The sequence below is a fragment of the Sus scrofa genome, chromosome 1, assembly GCF_000003025.6.
Source record: "Sus scrofa isolate TJ Tabasco breed Duroc chromosome 1, Sscrofa11.1, whole genome shotgun sequence".
Lineage (NCBI taxonomy): Eukaryota > Metazoa > Chordata > Mammalia > Artiodactyla > Suidae > Sus > Sus scrofa.
Window position 1 is genome coordinate 119,803,132 of NC_010443.5, and position 19,230 is coordinate 119,822,361.

Consider the following 19,230-nt stretch of genomic DNA (forward strand, 5'->3'; position numbering starts at 1 on the left):
CTGATTATCACGACCTCAATGAAAAATGTCAAAAAAAAAAAGAGAGAGATTATCTTAATCCCCAAAGTTAAAACTGAAACACAAATCTAATAGGATAAACTTCTCCATCTCTGGTAGTAAGTGAAAAGATTATTTTAACACTCTAAACATCCATGATAGTGATCTGGGTATAACCTCAGGCAAGCAGTACTTAAAATAATTGTGACTGGTTTAGCTGAAATCTAATTGAATGTATTATTTCCTGTCTGATAAAAGAAAACTGAAGAGAGGAGCAAAGATCAGCATAAAGCACAACAAAGACAAAAATTAAAGAACCAGAAGTTATTTGCTCTATTCATATGGGATAAACATTAATCCTGCTGGTCAAGAATAAGAGGAGGGTGATTCCGCAGGCCTCACCGTAATTCAGTTTAAGATTTAATCAAAGTACTTTTCAAGGATAGTATTCTAAATGAAAATGAAACTGAATCACAATCAAATAGAATTCTTGTTTTTCCAGTATTCTAGAAAGTTTTAAAGTGATCCCATCTACCTGCTCTTACATCATCCACTTTGTACAGAAGACTAGGATAACATACTCAGTCCCACTTCTTGCCCATTTGAACCTTGTCAGGCACTCCTATTTGCAACAAAAATAATGCCTCAAAATTTCCAAACTAAAAATCCACTGTTGCTGTCCAAGATTAAAATCCTTATATTGATCTAGACAGATAATACTTTAACACAGGATGTACATTCTTGAAAACTAATATTTAAGTTTCCTGAAAATGACGTAGTTGTTTCGTATGTGCAAGTCCCTTCAGTTCTTTGAAATTTTATAAAAGCAAGAGGGTTTATCTAGCACTGACCTTTTAGGAAAATTCTAGTACTGTCTGATTTGATAATGTACAATCATAGCCACATTTCATAGCAAAATCAAACTTTTTTTCAGAAAAAATAAACAAGAAGCCTCTGAATAGGGTTTTTCTAGCTACGGGTTGCAATTAATTAGTAAATCATGAAATCAATTAAGTGATGCACTGCCTGTCATCATTAAAAACAAAAGCTGCAAGAGAATAAAGTAAAAGAGAATAGGAAATCTCAAGACTAAATCTTAGTAGTATGTATTGTTTTGTGAAGTATTTAATTTTATGCACAAAAGTGTGTACTGGGTTAAGATGGGACATTTTTGATGTTTGAGATACACTGTTCTAAGCCTGCATGCAGTCTTCAAAGAGCAGTCCGAGGAAGACCCTTTTAGGGGTAGGAGAGACCGTCCCTTTCCCGATCACACACACACGTGAGAGACCTCATTTTCTTCATAGGCTTCAACCAAGGCCTTTCTCAATAGAATCAGTGCAGAGTAGTTATGAGAACTCAGTTGTTTTAAGACAGATACTGAAGACTTTTCCAAAACTGTAGAACAATTCCACTCATTTTTTTTTTTTGAAAAAAAGTCACTTAAAATTTAAAAACTCTAGTTATGTTAACCTGTTTACTATTTTTAAACGATTTTAAAAATACCTCTGCCTTAATTACTAATACAGTAAATAGCAATAGAATATAACCCACATAACGACCCTTTATAGAGTTTGCAACAATTTGAGAACACTTCGTCAGTATGAAACAAAGGACTCCAGACCTGACTCAGGGCAGGTTTAACACGGCCCCAGGCCTTTCCCGGGAGAACCTAAGCGCTTCCCGCTCCACTGACACGCAGACAGGACGTTCCCCGGGTGAGAATCCTCGGGAATAAGAACAGATCTTGACGAAAATGCGTGGTCTATACGCTTAGGAGATTGGACAAGCACAGGTTCACAGAGCACACGAAAACTAGTTCACCGAAGGAAAGCAGACTTTTAGCGAATCTTTTGCGACACTGTCGCAACTCGTTGTTTCCGTGCCGTAAAGACAGTCGCGAAGCCACCCCCAGTGAAGACAGCAGCGGACGTGCGCGGCAATGGCGGATATGGAGGACCTTTTCGGGAGCGACGTCGACAGTGATGCTGAGCGTAAAGGTGGATTTGGTTGGGCTTTGGTGGAGGCGACCGTGGCGGGCCTTCTGCGACGGGAGCCAGACAGCAGTCCAGTTCCGGTTGTGCGAACGCTCGGGCGCTGAGGGCGAGTGGTAGCACTTCCTCCACTCCTGCCTTAGCGCTCCCTGCACTCCCGGCGGTGCCAGCCTACCCTGGAGGACAGGAGTGAAGGGACAGACGCAGAGCGTGCGCCTCGAGGCTCTTGGTGTCCGTGGAGCAAGCTGGGCATGTGGAGCGAAGGGGGCGCGGGGCAGGGATGGAGGCCCGGTGAGCTAGCACAGCCAGAGAAGGAACCTCGGAGCCCTGCTGTGTCCTGCCTTGCACCGGCCAGCGCAGAGTAAGGGCAGTTGTAAATGAATGGAAATTAGGTCTTCAGGAATATGGGAATAGGCCGGACGAATTTTTAGAGGGGCTCAGATGCTCTCCTGAAACGAAACCAGAGAGTGGCGTGATGGGGAGTTTGAGATGTCTGGATGAGAAGATTGGGAAGGATACCGGGGTAGGGCATTACTTGCAGGAAATAATGTGTTCTCCGAGAATCTGTGCAGAAACTCTAGAATTTGTCTGTGATATTAAACTTGGGGAACATATGAGCTCTGTGTTTGGAGGGAAAGGATGAAGGATTTGTTGATGAAATGAATTAATGAAGGTAGGTTTTATTGTGCAAGGAAGTCTTTCTGGCACAAAGACGAGCTATTTGAGTTTGAGATAGTAATAGGAGGTCTTTGAAGCGAGAAGGGGCCCAGGAACAAGTTCAGCATTCTTAAAACTCGCTAAGCTCAAAGTACTGTATCTACTTTTTTCCTTAGCATAGTGCTTGTTGTGGTTGTTTTTTTTCTTTCTCTGACTCCAATTTATTCATACTTTTTATAATCAGGGGAGCACCAGGTGGAAGTCTAGTGTGAGGGCTCTACCAGAATGGGTATCCTCAAGGTTCTGGTCAGGATAAGTCTGGAAGTATAGAGCTTTGTGTATTTGTTCCATGTGGTTTGCCAATGTTTTTTTGTTTTTTTTTTTTTTCCCCTCATCTGTACTTGTCCATATCCCATTCACCCTTCAAGGCACAGATCTATGTGAACCCTCCCAACTTGCTTCCTTGAAGTTGTTCATTCATTCAGCATTTACAAATCCCCTGTCATGTTCCAGCTACTTTGCTAGGTGTAGGGGATATAATGATGAAAAGATCATCCCCACCCTACCTCCACCTGACATCAGTACTAATGCATACTTGATACTTGATAAATAATTGGATGGGTAGAAGCAATAGTTAGATGTACTTTTCCGTTGCAAACTCAGTGTGTGGGAAAGTGACATAGGGATGTGGTTGCTTCTCTGGGCTTCATGTTTTACCTTCTTGTAAGCCTATTGCTGCTTTCTTCCATTTTAGTTTTAGATAATAGCACTCTCTAGGATTTACTTCCAAGACTGTCCTTGAAGGTTGCCTTTGGTACTGAAGGTAGTATGGATGTGACAGAATAACTCCTGTTAGATCAGCATATTTCATTATTTCCCTGGGCTAAGACAGATGTAGAAAATGACTATACCTGACAGACTTCTTGGTATAACAGTGGATAGAGTTCCTACCTAGGCCCAGTGTGTTTCTTTCATGTATAAATGTGGCAGGTCTTTCATTTCTTTCAACAGTGTTTTCTAGTTTCTATTGTATGAGTCCTGTACTTCCTAGGTTCAATTTATTCCTAGGTATTTCATTTAGTATACTGTTGCAAGTGGAATTGTTTTCGTAATTTCATTTTTGGATTGTTCATTGTTAGTGTATAGAAATACAATTGATTTTTGTATGCTAATCTTGTGTCCTGCAACCTTGCAGAATGTCTTACTTCTAATAGTTGTTTGGTGTGTGTGTGTGAATTCTGTAGGATTTTCTGCAATAATATTATGTCATCTGCGAATAGAGAGAGTTGTTACTTCTTCCTTTTCAATTTGGATGCCTTTTCTTTTTCTTGCCTAATTGCTCCAGCTAGAACTTTCTGTAGAGTATTGAATGGAAGTGATAAGAATGGACATCTTTATCTTGTCCCTAATCTTGGGAAAAAGCACCATGCCTTCACCATTACATATGATATTAGCTGTGGGTTTTTTGTCGATGCCCTTTATAAGCTTCATGAAATTTCTCTTCCTAGTTTGTTGTTGTCGTGAAAGGGTGTTGGATGTTGTCACATGTCTCTTCTACATCATTTACAATGATCAAAAATTTTTCCATTATTATTTTCTCTACTGTTTTGATTCCCTTCTTCTTTTTTCTATATGTTTTTAGTTTTAGTCAACTTTCTTAGTTTTACTCTGGTGACTACAATTAGCATCTAAATTTCTGCCAATCTGGTTTCAATTAATACCAACTTAATTTCGGTAGTATATAAAACCTTTTTTCCTGTATAGCTCTATCCTCTCACCTTTGCATTATTGTCACAGATTGCATCTTTGTACTATGTCCAATGACATAGATTTATAATTGTTCTTTGTAATTGTCTAAATTTTAAGTTAAATCTTATCAAAAAGAGGACTAAGCAGAAATATATTATTACTGACTTTTATACTCACCTATCTAGTTATCTTTTTTTTTTTTTTTTTTTCGCTTCTTAGCGCCAAATCTGTGGCATATGGAGGTTCCCAGGCTAGGGGTCAAATCAGACCTGCAGCTGCCAGCCTGCGCCACAGCCACAGCAACGCAGGATCCAAGCCACATCTGTGACCTGCACCACAGCTCATGGCAATGCTGAATTCCTGACCCACTGAGCGAGGCCAGGAATTGAACCCGCATCCTCATGGATACTAGTCAGATTCGTTTCTGCTGTGCCACAATGGGAACTCCCTAGTTACCATTATTGATGTTCTTTATTTCTTCACTTGGATTCAAGTTGCTGTTTACTGTCCTTTCATTTCAGCATGAAGGACTCCCTTTGGCATTTCTCGTAGGGTAGGACTACTAGCAACAAACTTAATTTGTTTTTATTGAGGTTAAATTCACATAACATAAAATTTACCATTTGGAGGTCCTGCTGTGGCACAGTAGGTTAATGATCTGGCTTGTCTCTGTGGAGGCATCAGTTTGATCCCTAGCCCAGTGCAGTGGGTTAAGGATCTGGTGTTGCTGCACCTGCCGCACATGTCACACAGGAACTTGCATATGCCACAGCGGCAGCCAAAAAAGAAAAAAAAAATTACCATTTTGTTTTATTATTTTATTTTTATTAAGGTATAATTGATATACAACATGATTTGATATTTGTATACATTGTGAAATGATCACCACAGAAAGTCTCCTTAACATCCATCGCTATACATAGTTACAGAGTTATTTTTTCCTGTGGTGAGAACCTTTAAAATCTACTCTTATAAACTTTCGAATATCTAGCACAGTATATTAACCATAGTTTTCATGCTGTATACTACATCCCCATGACTTATTTTATAACTGGTTATTGATACTTTTAGACTCCCTTCACCCATGTTCCTAGCTCTCTTCTCTTCCCCCAGCCTCTGGAAACCATCAAGCTATTCTCTTTATCTGTGAGCTTTGTTTTTTGGTTTTTGGATCCCACATGTAACTGAGATCATACAGTCTTTGTCTTTCTCTCTCTGACCTATTTCACTTAGCATAATGCCCTCAAGATCCATCCATGTTGTCATAAATGGCAAGATTGCTTTATTACGGTTGAATAACATTCCATTGTGCATATATACCATATTTATAGTAGCACGAATAATGTTTTATTGTATATATACACCACATTTTATTTATCCATTTATCTGTAGATGGACATTTAGATTGTTTTCATATCTCGGCCTTTGTAGATAATGCTGCAGTGAACATAGGTGTGCACATGTCTTTTCAAATTAGTGTTTTTATATTCTTTGGATAAATACCCAGAAGTGAAATAGCTGGATCATATGGTAGTTCTATTCTTTTTTTGAAGCATTTCCATAATGTTTTCCATAGAGACTGCAACAGTGTTCAAGTGTTCCCTTTTCTCCTCTTCTTCTCCAACACTTGTTATTAATTATCTTTTTGATAATAGCCTTTCTAACTGTGGTATTGATTTGCATTTCTCTGCTGAGCAGTGATATTCAACTTCTTTTCATGTACCTGTTGGCCATCTCTGTGTCTTTTTTTGTGTGGTGGGGGCAGTGTTTGTTCAGGTTTTCTGCTCATTATTTATTTATTTTTGCTGTTGAATAGTTTGAGCTCTTTATATAATCCTTTATCAGATATATGATTTGCAAATATTTTATCCCATTCAGTAGATTGTGTTTCATTTTGTTGATAGTTTGCTTTGCTGTGTAGAAGCTTTTTAGTTTGATGTAATCATACTTGTTTATTTTTACTTTAGTTGTCTTTGTTTTTGGTGGCAAATCTAAAAAATAATCAAGACCAGTGTCACAGAGCTTACTGCTTACTGTTTGCTTCTAGGAACTTTATAGTTTCAGGTCTAAATTTTAGCCTAATCCATTGAGTTAGTTTTTGTGTATGGTATGAGATATTGGTCCAGTTTCATTCTTTTGCATGTTACTCTGCAGTTTTCCTAACACCATGTATTGAAGAGACTGTCCTTCCCCACTGCATAGTCTTAGCTTCTTTGTCATGAATTAATTGACCATGTATGTGTGGGTTTACTTATAAGCTCTTAATTCTGTTTGATTTATGTGTTAATTTTTATGCCAATATCATACTGTTTTGATTACTATAGGTCTGTAATATAATTTGAAATCAAGGGCATTGATGCCTCCAGCTTTATTCTTTTTTCTCAAGATTGCTTTTACTGTTTGGGATATCTTTCTTTCTTTTTTTAAAAATGAGTTTTATTTTTTCCATTGTAGTTTGTTTACAGTGTTCTGTCAATTTTCTACTGTATACCAAAGTGACCCAGTCACACATACATATAGTCTTTTTCTCACATTATCCTCCATCATGCTCCATTACAAATGACTAGGTATAGTTCCATGCGCTATACAGCAGGATCTTGTTGCTTATCTACTCCAAATGCAATAGTTTGCATCTGTTAACCCCAGACTCCCAGTCCATCCCACTCCCTCCCGCTCCCCTTTGGCAACCATGAGTCTTTTCGCCAAGTCCATGAGTTTCTTTTATGTGGAAAGGTTCATTTGTGCCATATAGTAGATTCCATATATAAGTGATATCATATGGTATTTGTCTTTCTCTTTCTGACTTAATTTCACTCAGTATCAGAGTCTTTAGTTCCATCCATGATGATGTATGGCATTATTGTGTTCTTTTTTATGGCTGACTAGTATTCCATTGTGTATATGTACCACATCTTCTTAATCCACTCATCTGTCGATGGACATTTAAGTTGTTTCCATGTCTTAGCTATTGTGAATATTGCTGCAATGAATATATGGGTGCATGGGTCTTTTTCAAGGAAAGTTTTGTCCAGATATATGCCCAAGAGTGGGATTGCTGGGTCATGTGGGTAGTTCTATATTTAATTTTCTGAGGTACCTCCATACTGTTTTCCATAGTGTTTATACCAATTTACATTCCCACCAACAGTGTAGGAGGGTTCCCTTTTCCCCACACCCTCTCCAGCATTTGTTATTTGTTGACTTAATGATGGCCATTCTGACATGTGTGAGGTGAAACCTCATAGTAGTTTTGATTTGCATTTCTCTAATAATCAGGGATGTTGAGCATTTTTTCATATGCTTGTTGGTCATCTGTTTATCTTCTTTGGAGATATATCTACTCAGGTCTTTTGCCCATTTTTCAGTTGGGTTTTTGGGTTTTTTGCTGTTGAGTTGTTTGTATATTTTAGAGATTAAGCCCTTGTCAGTTGCATCATTTGAAACTATTTTTTCCCATTCCATAGATTGTCTTTTTTTTTTTTTTTTCTTTAATGGTTTCCTTTTGCTGTGCAAAAGCTTGTCAGTTTGATTAGGTCCCATTGGGGTTTTTTTCCTTTTGCTTTTATTTCTGTTGCCTTGGGAGACTGACCTAAGAAAACATTTAAGGTTGATGTCAGAGAATGTTTTGCCTATGTTCTCTTCAAGGAGTTTGATGGTGTCTTGTCTTATGTTTAAGTCTTTAAGCCACTTTGAGTTTATTTTTGTGTATGGTGTGAGGGTGTGTTTATTTGGGATTTCTGTGGTTCCATATAATTTAGGGTTCTTTGTTCTAGTTTTGTGAAAAATGCCACTGAAATTTTAATAAGGATTGCCTTGAATCTGTAGATTGCTCTTGGTAGTGTAGACATTTTAACAATATTGATTCCTCTAATCCATGAACATGGAATACCTTTCCATTTACTCATGTCTTTAGTTTCTTTCATCAGTGTCTTAAAGTTTTCAGTGTACAGGTCTTTCACCTTTTTGGTTAAATTTATTTCTAAATATTTTATTCATTTTGATACAGTTGTAAATTGGATTGTTTTCTTAATTTCTTTTTCTGAGAGATTATTAGTGTGTAAAAACACAACTGTATGTTGATTTTATGCCCTGCAACTTTACTGAATGTATTTATTAGTTCTAAGAATTTTTTTTAGTGGAGTTTTTAGGGTTTTCTATATATAATATCATGTCATCTGCGTATAGTGACAGTTTTATGTCTTTTCAATTTGCTTGCTGAATATGCCATTTTTAAGTGAACAAGTCAGTGGTATTTAGTACCTTTAAAATGTTGTTCAGGAGTTCCAGTTGTAGCTCAGTGGGTTAAGAACCTGACCACTATCTATGAGGATGTGATTTCGATCCTGGCCTCACTCAGTGGGTTAAAGGATCAAACATTGCCATGAGCTGTGCTGTAGATCCCAGACACAGTTTGAATCTGGTGTTGCTGTGGCATAGGCTGGCAACTGTAGCTCTGATTCGACCCCTAGCCTGGGAACTTACATATGCCACAGGTGCTGTCCTAAAAAGAAAAAAAATAAAGTGTTGTTCAGCCACTACCTCTATCTAGTTCTGAAACACTTTCATAATTCAAAATAAAGCACCATACCCATTAAGCAGTTACTTGCCATTTGCTCCTTTTGCTAGCCCCTATCACTACCAGTCTGCTTAAATCCTATGCCTATGGGTTTACCTTTTCTGGACATTTCATATGGAATCATACAATATGTGGCCTTTTGTGTCTTCTGTTTTTTACCATCATGCTTTTGAAGTTTATCCACACTGTAGTATCAGTATATTTCATTTAAATGACTGAATAATATTCTGCTCTATGTATATATCGCAATTTGTTTATCTGTTTAACCATTGATGGACATTGGGTTGTTCCCATCTTTTGGCTAGTTGAATAGTGATGCTGTGAACATATCACAAGTATTTGTGTACAAGTATTTGTGTGAGTGCCTGTTTTCAGTTCTTTGGGGTATGTATGTAGGCGTGGAACTGCTGAGTCATATGATAATTCTTTGCTTTAATTTTTGAGGAATAACCAAACCATTTTTTATAGCAACTGGACCACTTTACATTACCACCAGCAATGTTTAAGTGTTCTATTTCTTTCTTTTTTTTTTTTTTTTTGTCTTTTTGCCATTTCTTTGGCCGCTCCCGCGGCATATGGAGGTTCCCAGGCTAGGGGTCTAATCGGAGCTGTAGCTGCCAGCCTACGCCAGAGCCACAGCAACGCAGGATCTGAGCCACGTCTGTGACCTACACCACAGCTCACGGCAACGCCGGATCGTTAACCCACTGAGCAAGGGCAGGGATCGAACCCGCAACCTCATGGTTCCTAGTCGGATTCGTTAACCACTGTGCCACGACGGGAACTCCTAAGTGTTCTATTTCTTAACATCCTTGCCAGTACTTTTTATTTTCCCTCTCTTAAAAAATAAAAATACAGCCATCCCTGTTGATGTCAGGTGATGTTTCGTTGTGATTTTAATTTGCATTCCTAATGGCTAATGATGTTGGGCATCTATTCATGTACTTGTTTCATTTGTATAACCATGGAGAAATTTGTATCCAAGTCTTTTGTCCATTTTTTAAATGCGTTGTTTTTGTCTTTTTGTTTGGAGTTGTAAACATCCTTTTTATATTTTGGATACTATACTATAAGTATGTACATGTTTTATCGTCTCCCATTCTGTAGGTTGTTTTTTCACTTTCTTGATAATGTTCTTTCTTGCATAAAAGCTTTTCATTTTGAGGAAGTCCAGTTTATCTTTTGTTGGTTGCTCAGTTATAAGGATTTATTTCATTTTTAAAGGATAATTTTGCTGGACATAGATTCTTGGTTGAGAGTGTTTCTTTGAGCACTTTGAGTATTTCATCCCAGTGTCTCCAGGTTCTTATGGTTTCTAATGAGAAATCAGCTGTTGTCCTTAATGAGGCTCTCTTTTATGGGACATGTTGCTTCTTTTTTGCTCCTTTCAGGATTCTTTCTTTGTGTTAAGACAGTTTGATAATGATATGTCTAAATGTGGGTCTCTTAACTTTATCCTACTCAGTATTCATTGAACAACTTGGATGTGTATGTTGATGTCTTTCATCAAATTCGGAAAGTTTTTCTTTCTGTCCCTTTCTCTTCTCCTGAAACTTTCACTGTACATGGATTGGTACACTTGCTGGTACCCTACAAGTCTTTTAGACTCCTTCATTTTTCATTATTTTCTCTTTTTGTTCACCAGATTGGATAATCTCAATTGACCTATCTTAAATTTTACTGATTTTTCTTCTTCCTACTCACATCTGCTGTTTAGCCCCTTTGGTGAAGTTTTTATTTCAGTTATTGCACATTTTAATTCCAGAATTTCTGTTTAGTTCTTCTTCTTTTTTAAAAAAAATCATTTTACAGCTGCACCCCTGGCATATGGAAGTTCCCAGGCTAGGGGTCCAAGTGGAGCTGTAGCTGCTACAGCCTACACCACAGCAGATCCAAGCTGCATCTGCAACCTGCACCAGAGTTCAGGCAATGCTGGATCCTTAATCCACTGAGCGAGGCCAGGGCCTGCGTCTTCATGGATACCAGTTATGTTCATTACCACTGAGCCACGACAGGAACTCCTGTTCAGTTCTTTTTTCTAATAGCTGTCTTTTTATTGATATTCTCTATTTGGTAAGAAATCATTTTCATTGTCTGAACTTCTTCAGGGACATCTTCTGGCCTTTTTTCCTATCTATGGACCGTGCTTCCTTGTTGTTTGTGTATGTGGGGGGGGGCTTAGAATTTTTTTTTGAAAAATGGGCATTTTGAATAGTATTACATGGCAACTCAGAACAGCACAATCTTCCCTCCCCCATGGCTACCAATTTACTTTCCTGTTTGTTGTAGTAATTATTGTTTAGTGACTCTTTTGAACTAATTTTGTAAAGTCTGCCATCTTTGTTGTGTGTGGACACCGTTCTTTTTTCCATTAGCTTAGTGGTCAACTAGTGATTGGATAGAGATTTTCCTAAATGCAAAAAAAAGAAGCAATAACTACAACTCACAGATCGTACAGATTGCCTCTGTGTGTGTATGTTTTAGGGCCTGCTTTCAACACTCAACCAGACAATTTACAACCTACCTTTGCCTTCATTTTCTAGCACAGAGCCTGAAGGTCAGCCAGAGGTGAGAGCCTAGCGCTTTCTCAGTTCTTTCTTGAGCATGTGCACAGCCCTGGGCAAGATTGTGGCTCACTATATCTCTAAGAATATGTGAGAACTTTTAAAGGCTCTTATTCCCTGTATTATGTCATTCCTCAGCCTTTTCTCTCAAGCTTTAGGGTTAGTCTATTGTTTGCTCCAACTGTTATCCATTGTCCAAGGTGGAGGCAACTAATACATTGCCTGTAAATGTTTTTGACACACTCTCCCAGGTAGCTGCCTCAGCCACAAGAGAGTTACAAGTTAGGTGAGATAAAGTCAAGCCCTTTGAGTTAGCCCCCTCAGTGATCCACCAGACAGATCAAAACTAACAGCTATGAGATGCCTTTTGCTCCCTCCAGGGTCGTTATGTGCACCAGAAATTTAGACTGTTATCTTCAAGGTACCATTGAGCAAGGGAGTGGGTTGAGTAGGGAGGGACCAGAGTAAGTTAAAGCATCGCAAAGTTCTATTTTCTTATTGAGATTCAGCATTTTTTTTTCCTTGTTAAGCATTCCTCTAGTTGTTCCAACTTAGTTTCCAGAGTAAAATCTAAGAAAATAGATTCTAACAGTTTTTGAATTTTTTTTCATTGCTTTGGTGTTTGGATGGACTTTTAATGTTCTGCCTTTTTTTAACTTACATTGCCTTGTGTTTATATGATCCCATAGATTCAGATTCTGGATCAGAGTCGGATTCTGATCAAGAGAATGTTGCTTCTGGCAGTAATGCTTCTGGAAGTGAAAGTGATCAAGATGAAAGAGATGATTCAGGAAAACCAAGTAATAAGGAACTGTTTGGTGATGACAGCGAGGATGAGGGAGCTTCTCATCATAGTGGGAGTGATAATCACTCTGAAAGATCAGACAATAGATCAGAAGTTTCTGAACGATCTGACCATGAAGACAATGACCCCTCAGATGTAGATCAGCACAGTGGATCAGAAGCCCACAATGACGATGAAGATGAAGGTCATAGATCAGATGGAGGGAGCCATCACTCAGAAGTGGAAGGTTCTGAAAAAGCACATTCAGATGATGAAAAATGGGGTGGAGAAGATAAAAGTGACCAGTCAGATGATGAAAAGATACAGAATTCTGATGATGAGGAGAGGGCCCAAGGATCTGATGAAGATAAACTGCAGAATTCCGATGATGATGAGAAAATGCAGAACACAGATGATGAAGAGAGGCCTCAGCTTTCAGATGATGAGAGACAACAGCTGTCTGAGGAAGAGAAGGCTAATTCCGATGATGAACAGCCAGCAGCTTCTGATAATGATGATGAGAAACAGAATTCTGATGATGAAGAGCGGCCACAGATGTCTGATGAGGAGAAAATGCAAAATTCTGATGATGAAAGGCCACAGGGCTCGGATGAAGAACACAGGCATTCAGAGGATGAAGAGGAACAAGACCATAAATCAGGTAATATATTTATGAGAACCAAAGTGGATTAATAGAAGCATCCAGATACTGCAGGGGCTTATGTATTCTTTTCACATTCCCACTGCATTATTTTTTCCTCCACTGTTTTTTCTCTTCTGTCCCTCCATTTCAACCTTTTCTAATTCTGTACATTTTTGCTTGTAAACATTTTCCTAATCCATTTATTTTTGTCTATTCCCCTTCCATTTAATTGATGATAAATGGAGAAGAAAAAAAAATTTAAAGAGAACAAAAAGATGTATAATGCTAAAGTAGGGAGTTCCCATCATGGCTCAGTGGTTAACAAATCCGACTGGGAACCATGAGGTTGCGGGTTCAATCCCTGGCCTCTCTCAGTGGATTAAGGATCTGGCATTGCTGTGAGCTGTGGTGTAGGTTGCAGATGCGGCTTGGATCTGGCGTCGCTGTGGCTCTGGGGTAGGCCAGCGGCTGCAGCTCCAATTAGACCCCTAGCCTGGGAACTTCCATATGTCATGGGTGCAACCCTAGAAAAGGCAAAAAGACAAATAATGATAATAATAATAAAAATAAAATAGCTAGATAATGAATAGAGTTCCGTTTTTATGGGTAACTAAAGAGCATACCTCAGGTGAGAATAGATTTCCCTGGGGTTAAAAAAAACAATACCATTGAAATGCCCCCACAGGGTAGCTAAACTGAGGTGTGAGCAGCAGGTTCCAGCTCAGTTTTTCTGAGATCCAGAATTTCATCCTTGAGGGCCCAAGGAGTTTACCCAACCTAATCAAAGTCACAGGAAAATAACTTAAAAAATTGAATCGTGGAGTTCTCATTGTGGCGCAGTGGTTAACGAATCTGACTGGGAACCATGAGGTTGCGGGTTCGGTCCCTGCCCTTGCTTAGTGGGTTAACGATCCGGCGTTGCCGTGAGCTGTGGTGTAGGTTGCAGATGCGGCTCGGATCCCTCATTGCTGTGGCTCTGGCGTAGGCCGGTGGCCACAGCTCCGATTAGACCTCTAGCCTGGGAACCTCCATGTGCCACGGGAGCGGCCCAAGAAATAGCAAAAAGACAAAAAAAAAAAAAAAATTGCATCGCAGAATTGTTTGTTTCAAGCGGATCAATTATTTCTCTCTTATCATTATATCCTTTCCTTCAGGGGCAAAATCTACATTGAATGCCGAATTATAACAACCTGGAGGTTGTCTGGGGAGTGGAACATCCAGAAAATGAAATACAGATGATCTCAATGAGTTGTGATATCCTGACACATGCATCTTTATCCTGGGGAAATGTGCTTGGGTCAGAACTTTTATTCCATAGAGAAAGAAGGAAACACAAAGCTTCTGGACCCCCTTTTCTAATAGCCATTTGAACTGTTCTTCTTAATCCAGCATATTCTTCATATGGAATATTAAAACAATTAGACATCTTGTTTCTTTGTATTTATGTTACTTTGATTAGGTTGGAAGTCTTCCTGACATATCATCTGGATTGCTTCATTTTTATAGGTGATTGATTATAATTACATATTGATCCTATCTTCCTAGAGAGCTGCAGTATGGAGGGAAGGGGGGTTTTCCCCCATAAAGCATAGTCAGGATAGCGTTCATGACCACATTTTGGCTTTATTTGGGAGAGCAGGTCAGAAAATGGACATAGATGGACATAGGTCTATATAGACTATAGGACTGCAGTAAGTATTCAATAACTAGTTCTGGGTGGAGTTATTTGTACTATGACCAGAATCATTAAGGTTCATGCACTACTTCCCTAATAGTAGTAGACTAATGTAAATCTAGGATCGTAGTAGGGATCTTGTAGTTGATCATCCTGCTTAAAACTCTTAACTAGTTCTGCAGTGGTTCATTTGATTTTCTTATAAGTTTCAGTACTGCTTTTCTCATTCTCCCAAGTTTTTCTGCTTACAGCAACCAGTGTTCCTTTTATTAATTTCATTTTAAAACTCATTACAGTAAGCTGATTTCTGTGGGTATATGTACAGTTCTATTATGTTAATGCATGTGTTGATTTGTGTTATCATCACCACGGTCAAGATACAGAATAGTTTTATTACCCTAGAAAACTCATGCTATTCCTTTTGCAGTCATATCCCTCTCTACTTGTGATCCCTGACAGCTGCTGATCTGTTTTGTCACTATAGTTTTGTCTTTTGGGGAATGTGGTCATATAAATGGAATTATACAGTATGTAACCTTCTTTCTTTCCCTTAGGTTCTTTCACTTAGTGTAATGCACTTGGGATTCAGCCAAATTGTTACATGTATCAGTAGTTCGTTCTTACTTATTATAGAGTAGTTTTCTGTTTTATGGGTGTACCACAGTTTGTTCATCACCAATGTTGCTTCTAAAACACCGAATTCAAAGCAATATGACTGTGATTATGCTGAACCTCTAATTCTACTCTTACAGAATCTGCAAGAGGCAGTGATAGTGAAGATGAAGTTTTACGAATGAAACGCAAGAATGCAATTGCATCTGATTCAGAAGCGGATAGTGACACTGAGGTACCGAAAGGTACTCCAATTACACCCTTTATATATCTGTATTTCCATCTTTCTGTATTTAACTGTAGTCATATCCCTAACCCTAGGCATTTTCCCAAGACTGCAAGACCTACAGGAAAGGATGTGGCTATGTTTAGTGTACACAGGGAAGTTGTACAGATATGAGAAACTGCTCACACTTAATTAGAAGAACCTGCTTCATTTATAGTCAGAATGAATCTCATGTTGAGGGGCTGAGGCTCTGATGGAGGTGGCAGTGTCCATTTTCCAGTTTGAATAATGACAGTCCTCGGGCAGCTTGTTCTTGTGGTCTTAGTAAGTTAATATCAAATGAAGAACCCGATTTTCTTTTTTTTTTTTTTTTGTCTTTTTAGGGCCACACCCATGGCATGTGGAGGTTCCCAGACTAGGGGTTGAATCGGAGCTGTAGGTGCCTGCCTACGCCATAACCACAGCAGTGTGGGATCCGAGCCACATCTGCAACCTACGCCACATCTCACAGTGATGTTGGATCATTAACCCACTGAGCAAGGCCAGGGATCGAACCCATGTCCTCATGAATTCTGGTCGGATTCATTAACTGCTGAGCCACGATGGGAACTCCAAGAACTTGATTCTTCAAGCTATGGTTTAGATGAAGAGTTAATAAAAACCCAGTGTTAGGTAAAGTAGGTTTGTTTTAAGGATAAAAGATCCACCTATTCATCTCTATGCATGACTGCATTTCAAATAGCAAATTATTAAACAATAAAGACGTTGTATAAAAGTTTTAGCGAACATAATTTTGATAGTTTGGTTTTGCACAACTGATAATGTGCTGAATGGCAGTTAGGCATTAATGTTAAATAGCTTATATAAATTATCATAAGTAACAGTATAACTAAAGCAAACATTTAGAGAATCAACTAGAGAGAAAAAGAGAGAACTGGACAGAACAGTAAACTCTGGGATTAACTTAAATATCTTTGGATCTATAGCTAGTAGTTTTGTGCATGGACTTTGGAATCTCTGTGGTTCTACTTTCCAACTCTATGATTTTGGTCAAATTAATTACTATACTTCAGTTTTCTGATCTGTAAGAGGGAGATGATGCTAACCACCTTATAGGTTTGTTGTAAGAATTAAAGGTATTCTTTCATTTTGTTCACATTTATTGAGAATCTGCTTTGTGCTAGTACTGTTCTGTGCACTTAGAATGTAGCAATAATCAAAACAGATAGACTTCTTCCTTGTAGAACCCACATTCTGGTGGGGGTCAGGGTAGGGTAGGGAGAGTGATAATAATGCAATAGGTGAATATAGTGTGTTAGGTGGTGATAAGACCTAGTAAGAAAATAGTCAAGAGGGGACATGAGAGTGTTGGTGGGTAGGGTTATAGTTTTGGTGATTTTTTGTTGTTGTTGTTGTTATTAGCCATGCCTGTGGCATGTGGAAGCTCCTGGGCCAGGGATGGACAATAGCAGATGCTTAACCAGCTGGGCCACCAAGGAATTCCATATTGTTTTGGTGGTTTTTATCGTATAGATGAACTTGGTGATACTGTGGTTTTCCTTCTTCCTCCTCCTCTCTTTCTCTTTTTCTTTTCCTTTTTTTCCATTTTTGGCCTCCCTGCAGCATATGGAGTTCCCTGGCCAGGGATCATATCTGAGCTGCAGTCACAACCAAAACTGCAGCTGTGGCAACACCAGATCCCTAACCCACTGTGCCAGGCTGAGGGTTGAACCTGCACACCAACACTCCCAAGACACCACTGATCACATTGCACCACAGCGGGAACTCTTCCTGCTCTTCTTTCTAAAAAAAAATTAAGACTATTTTTTTTAGAGCAACTTAAAGTTTACAGAAAAATTGGAAGGTAGAGATTTCTCATGTTCCCGCTGCCTCCACACATGCATTGCCTTCCCCATTATCAGCATCTCTCACCAGAGTTAGGGTTTGTTACAATTGATGAACCTACATTGACACATTGTAATCACCCAAATCCATGGTTCACTTCTTGGTATTGTACATTCTGTGGGTTTGGAAAAATGTGTGATGATATGGATCCATGATTGTCTTATCATATAGAATAGTTTCACTCTCCTAAAAATTCTCCGTGCTGTCTGTTCATCCTTTCCTCCTGCCTAACCCCTGGCAACCATTGATCTTTTTACTGTCTCCATAGCTTTGCATTTTCCACAATGTCATTTAGTTGGAATTAAGTAGTATGTAGCCTTTTTAGATTGCTTCTTTCACTTAGTAATATGCATTTAAATTTCCACCATGTCTTTCATAGCTTAATAGCTCATTTCTTTTTAGCACAGAGTGATAGAGGCAAACATTGTTTTATTGCACTTACTTTATTATGCTTCTCAAGACATTACATATTTTACAAATTGAAAGTTTGTGGTAACCCTATGGCGGTGTGTTGGAGCCAATTTTCCAAGCATTTGCTTGCTTTGTATCTCACATTTTGGTAATTCTTGTGATATTTCAAACCTTCCACCAGCAAGAAGATTGGTCTTTTGAAGTCAGTGTACCATTTTGCATTCCCACCATTAGTGAATGAGAGTTCCTATTGCTCCATATTTTTTGGTCAGCATTTGGTGTCAATAGGGTTCTGAATTTTGGTCCTTCTAATAGGTTGCCTCTTCGTTTTCAGTGATCTGTCCTTCACTTTGTCAGATCAGTTACTGAGACAAAGTGAAGGTAATTCACTCTCACAGTTTATCCTAGACCATGGCATTACCAATAATCATAATTCTTCTATAATCTCAGTTTTAAGTAGCCTACTTTCTGATCCCCTTTCCATCTTTCTCTCACCCTCTCTACTATGCCATCTTGTTTTATTGGTTTATGATAGAGTGTTATTGTTATTGTTTTGCCTTCACCTGGATGAAGTTCTGCCTGAGAGGAGGGGGATCTGGATAGACATGGACCTGTAATTTTAGCACCTGAGGGACTATGTAGAGAATATGCCTGTGTGGAGTTCTTAAGCCCCAGATTTGCATATATACACTGTAGGAGGATATTTAGGCTCCTGCGTAATAAAAGGAAGTGGAAGAACAAGGCTTTGTAGTAAGTGAAGGGAGAAAGGAGTATGTCCTGTGCAGCTTTGCCCTTCGCTGGATCTGCCCACTTCCCTCTCCACAGACACTCAAGTCAGATCTTTGAGAGCCAGGCTAAGAGCTTTGTTTGCGTGGTTTCCAGGTATCTGGTTGAGAAGCCTTGGGAACATGTTGAAGTGATAGCTCTGGAAAATCATTATTGTAGATATTAATACTCTGCACTTTTCCTCTGTTGAAGATAATAATGGAACTATGGATCTGTTTGGAGGTGCAGATGATATATCTTCAGGGAGTGATGGAGAAGATAAACCACCTACTCCAGGACAACCTGTTGTAAGTAAAATTAGCAATGTGAGCTGGGGAGAGAACTAAGTGTCTCTCTTATGCTGAGAAGAGGAAGTTGATAACTGAATTGCAATATGAAAATACAGTGAAGAGATGACTTTCTCAGTTATATAGGGAACTCTTGGTTATAAGGAGGAGTAGAAATAACTGCCTTGGCACACCCATCCATGGAATAATACTCAACAGTAAAAAGGATTTAACTATTGGTAAGTGGAAAACTTGAAGTTCCAGGGAATTAGGCTGAGTTAGAAAAAGCCAAACCCCAAAAGGTCGCATTCTGTATAAATCCACTTATATGACATTCTTGAAATGACAGAATTATAGAAATGGAGAAGGGATTAATGGCAGTCTG

The 19,230-nt window shown here is 38.8% G+C and overlaps 1 protein-coding gene across 2 annotated transcripts in view; it reads left to right on the forward strand.

The window, feature by feature from the left end:
• Window positions 1,861-19,230, forward strand: part of LEO1 (LEO1 homolog, Paf1/RNA polymerase II complex component) — a 37,352-nt gene continuing 19,982 nt past the window's right edge. For both annotated transcript variants that reach the window (XM_003121504.4, XM_021095347.1), the window contains exons 1-4: window positions 1,861-1,997; window positions 12,227-12,982; window positions 15,392-15,496; window positions 18,772-18,866. In XM_003121504.4, the coding sequence (XP_003121552.1) occupies window positions 1,940-1,997; window positions 12,227-12,982; window positions 15,392-15,496; window positions 18,772-18,866 (1,014 nt within the window). In that variant the 5' untranslated portion in view covers window positions 1,861-1,939. The remainder of the gene's footprint in view (window positions 1,998-12,226; window positions 12,983-15,391; window positions 15,497-18,771; window positions 18,867-19,230) is intronic.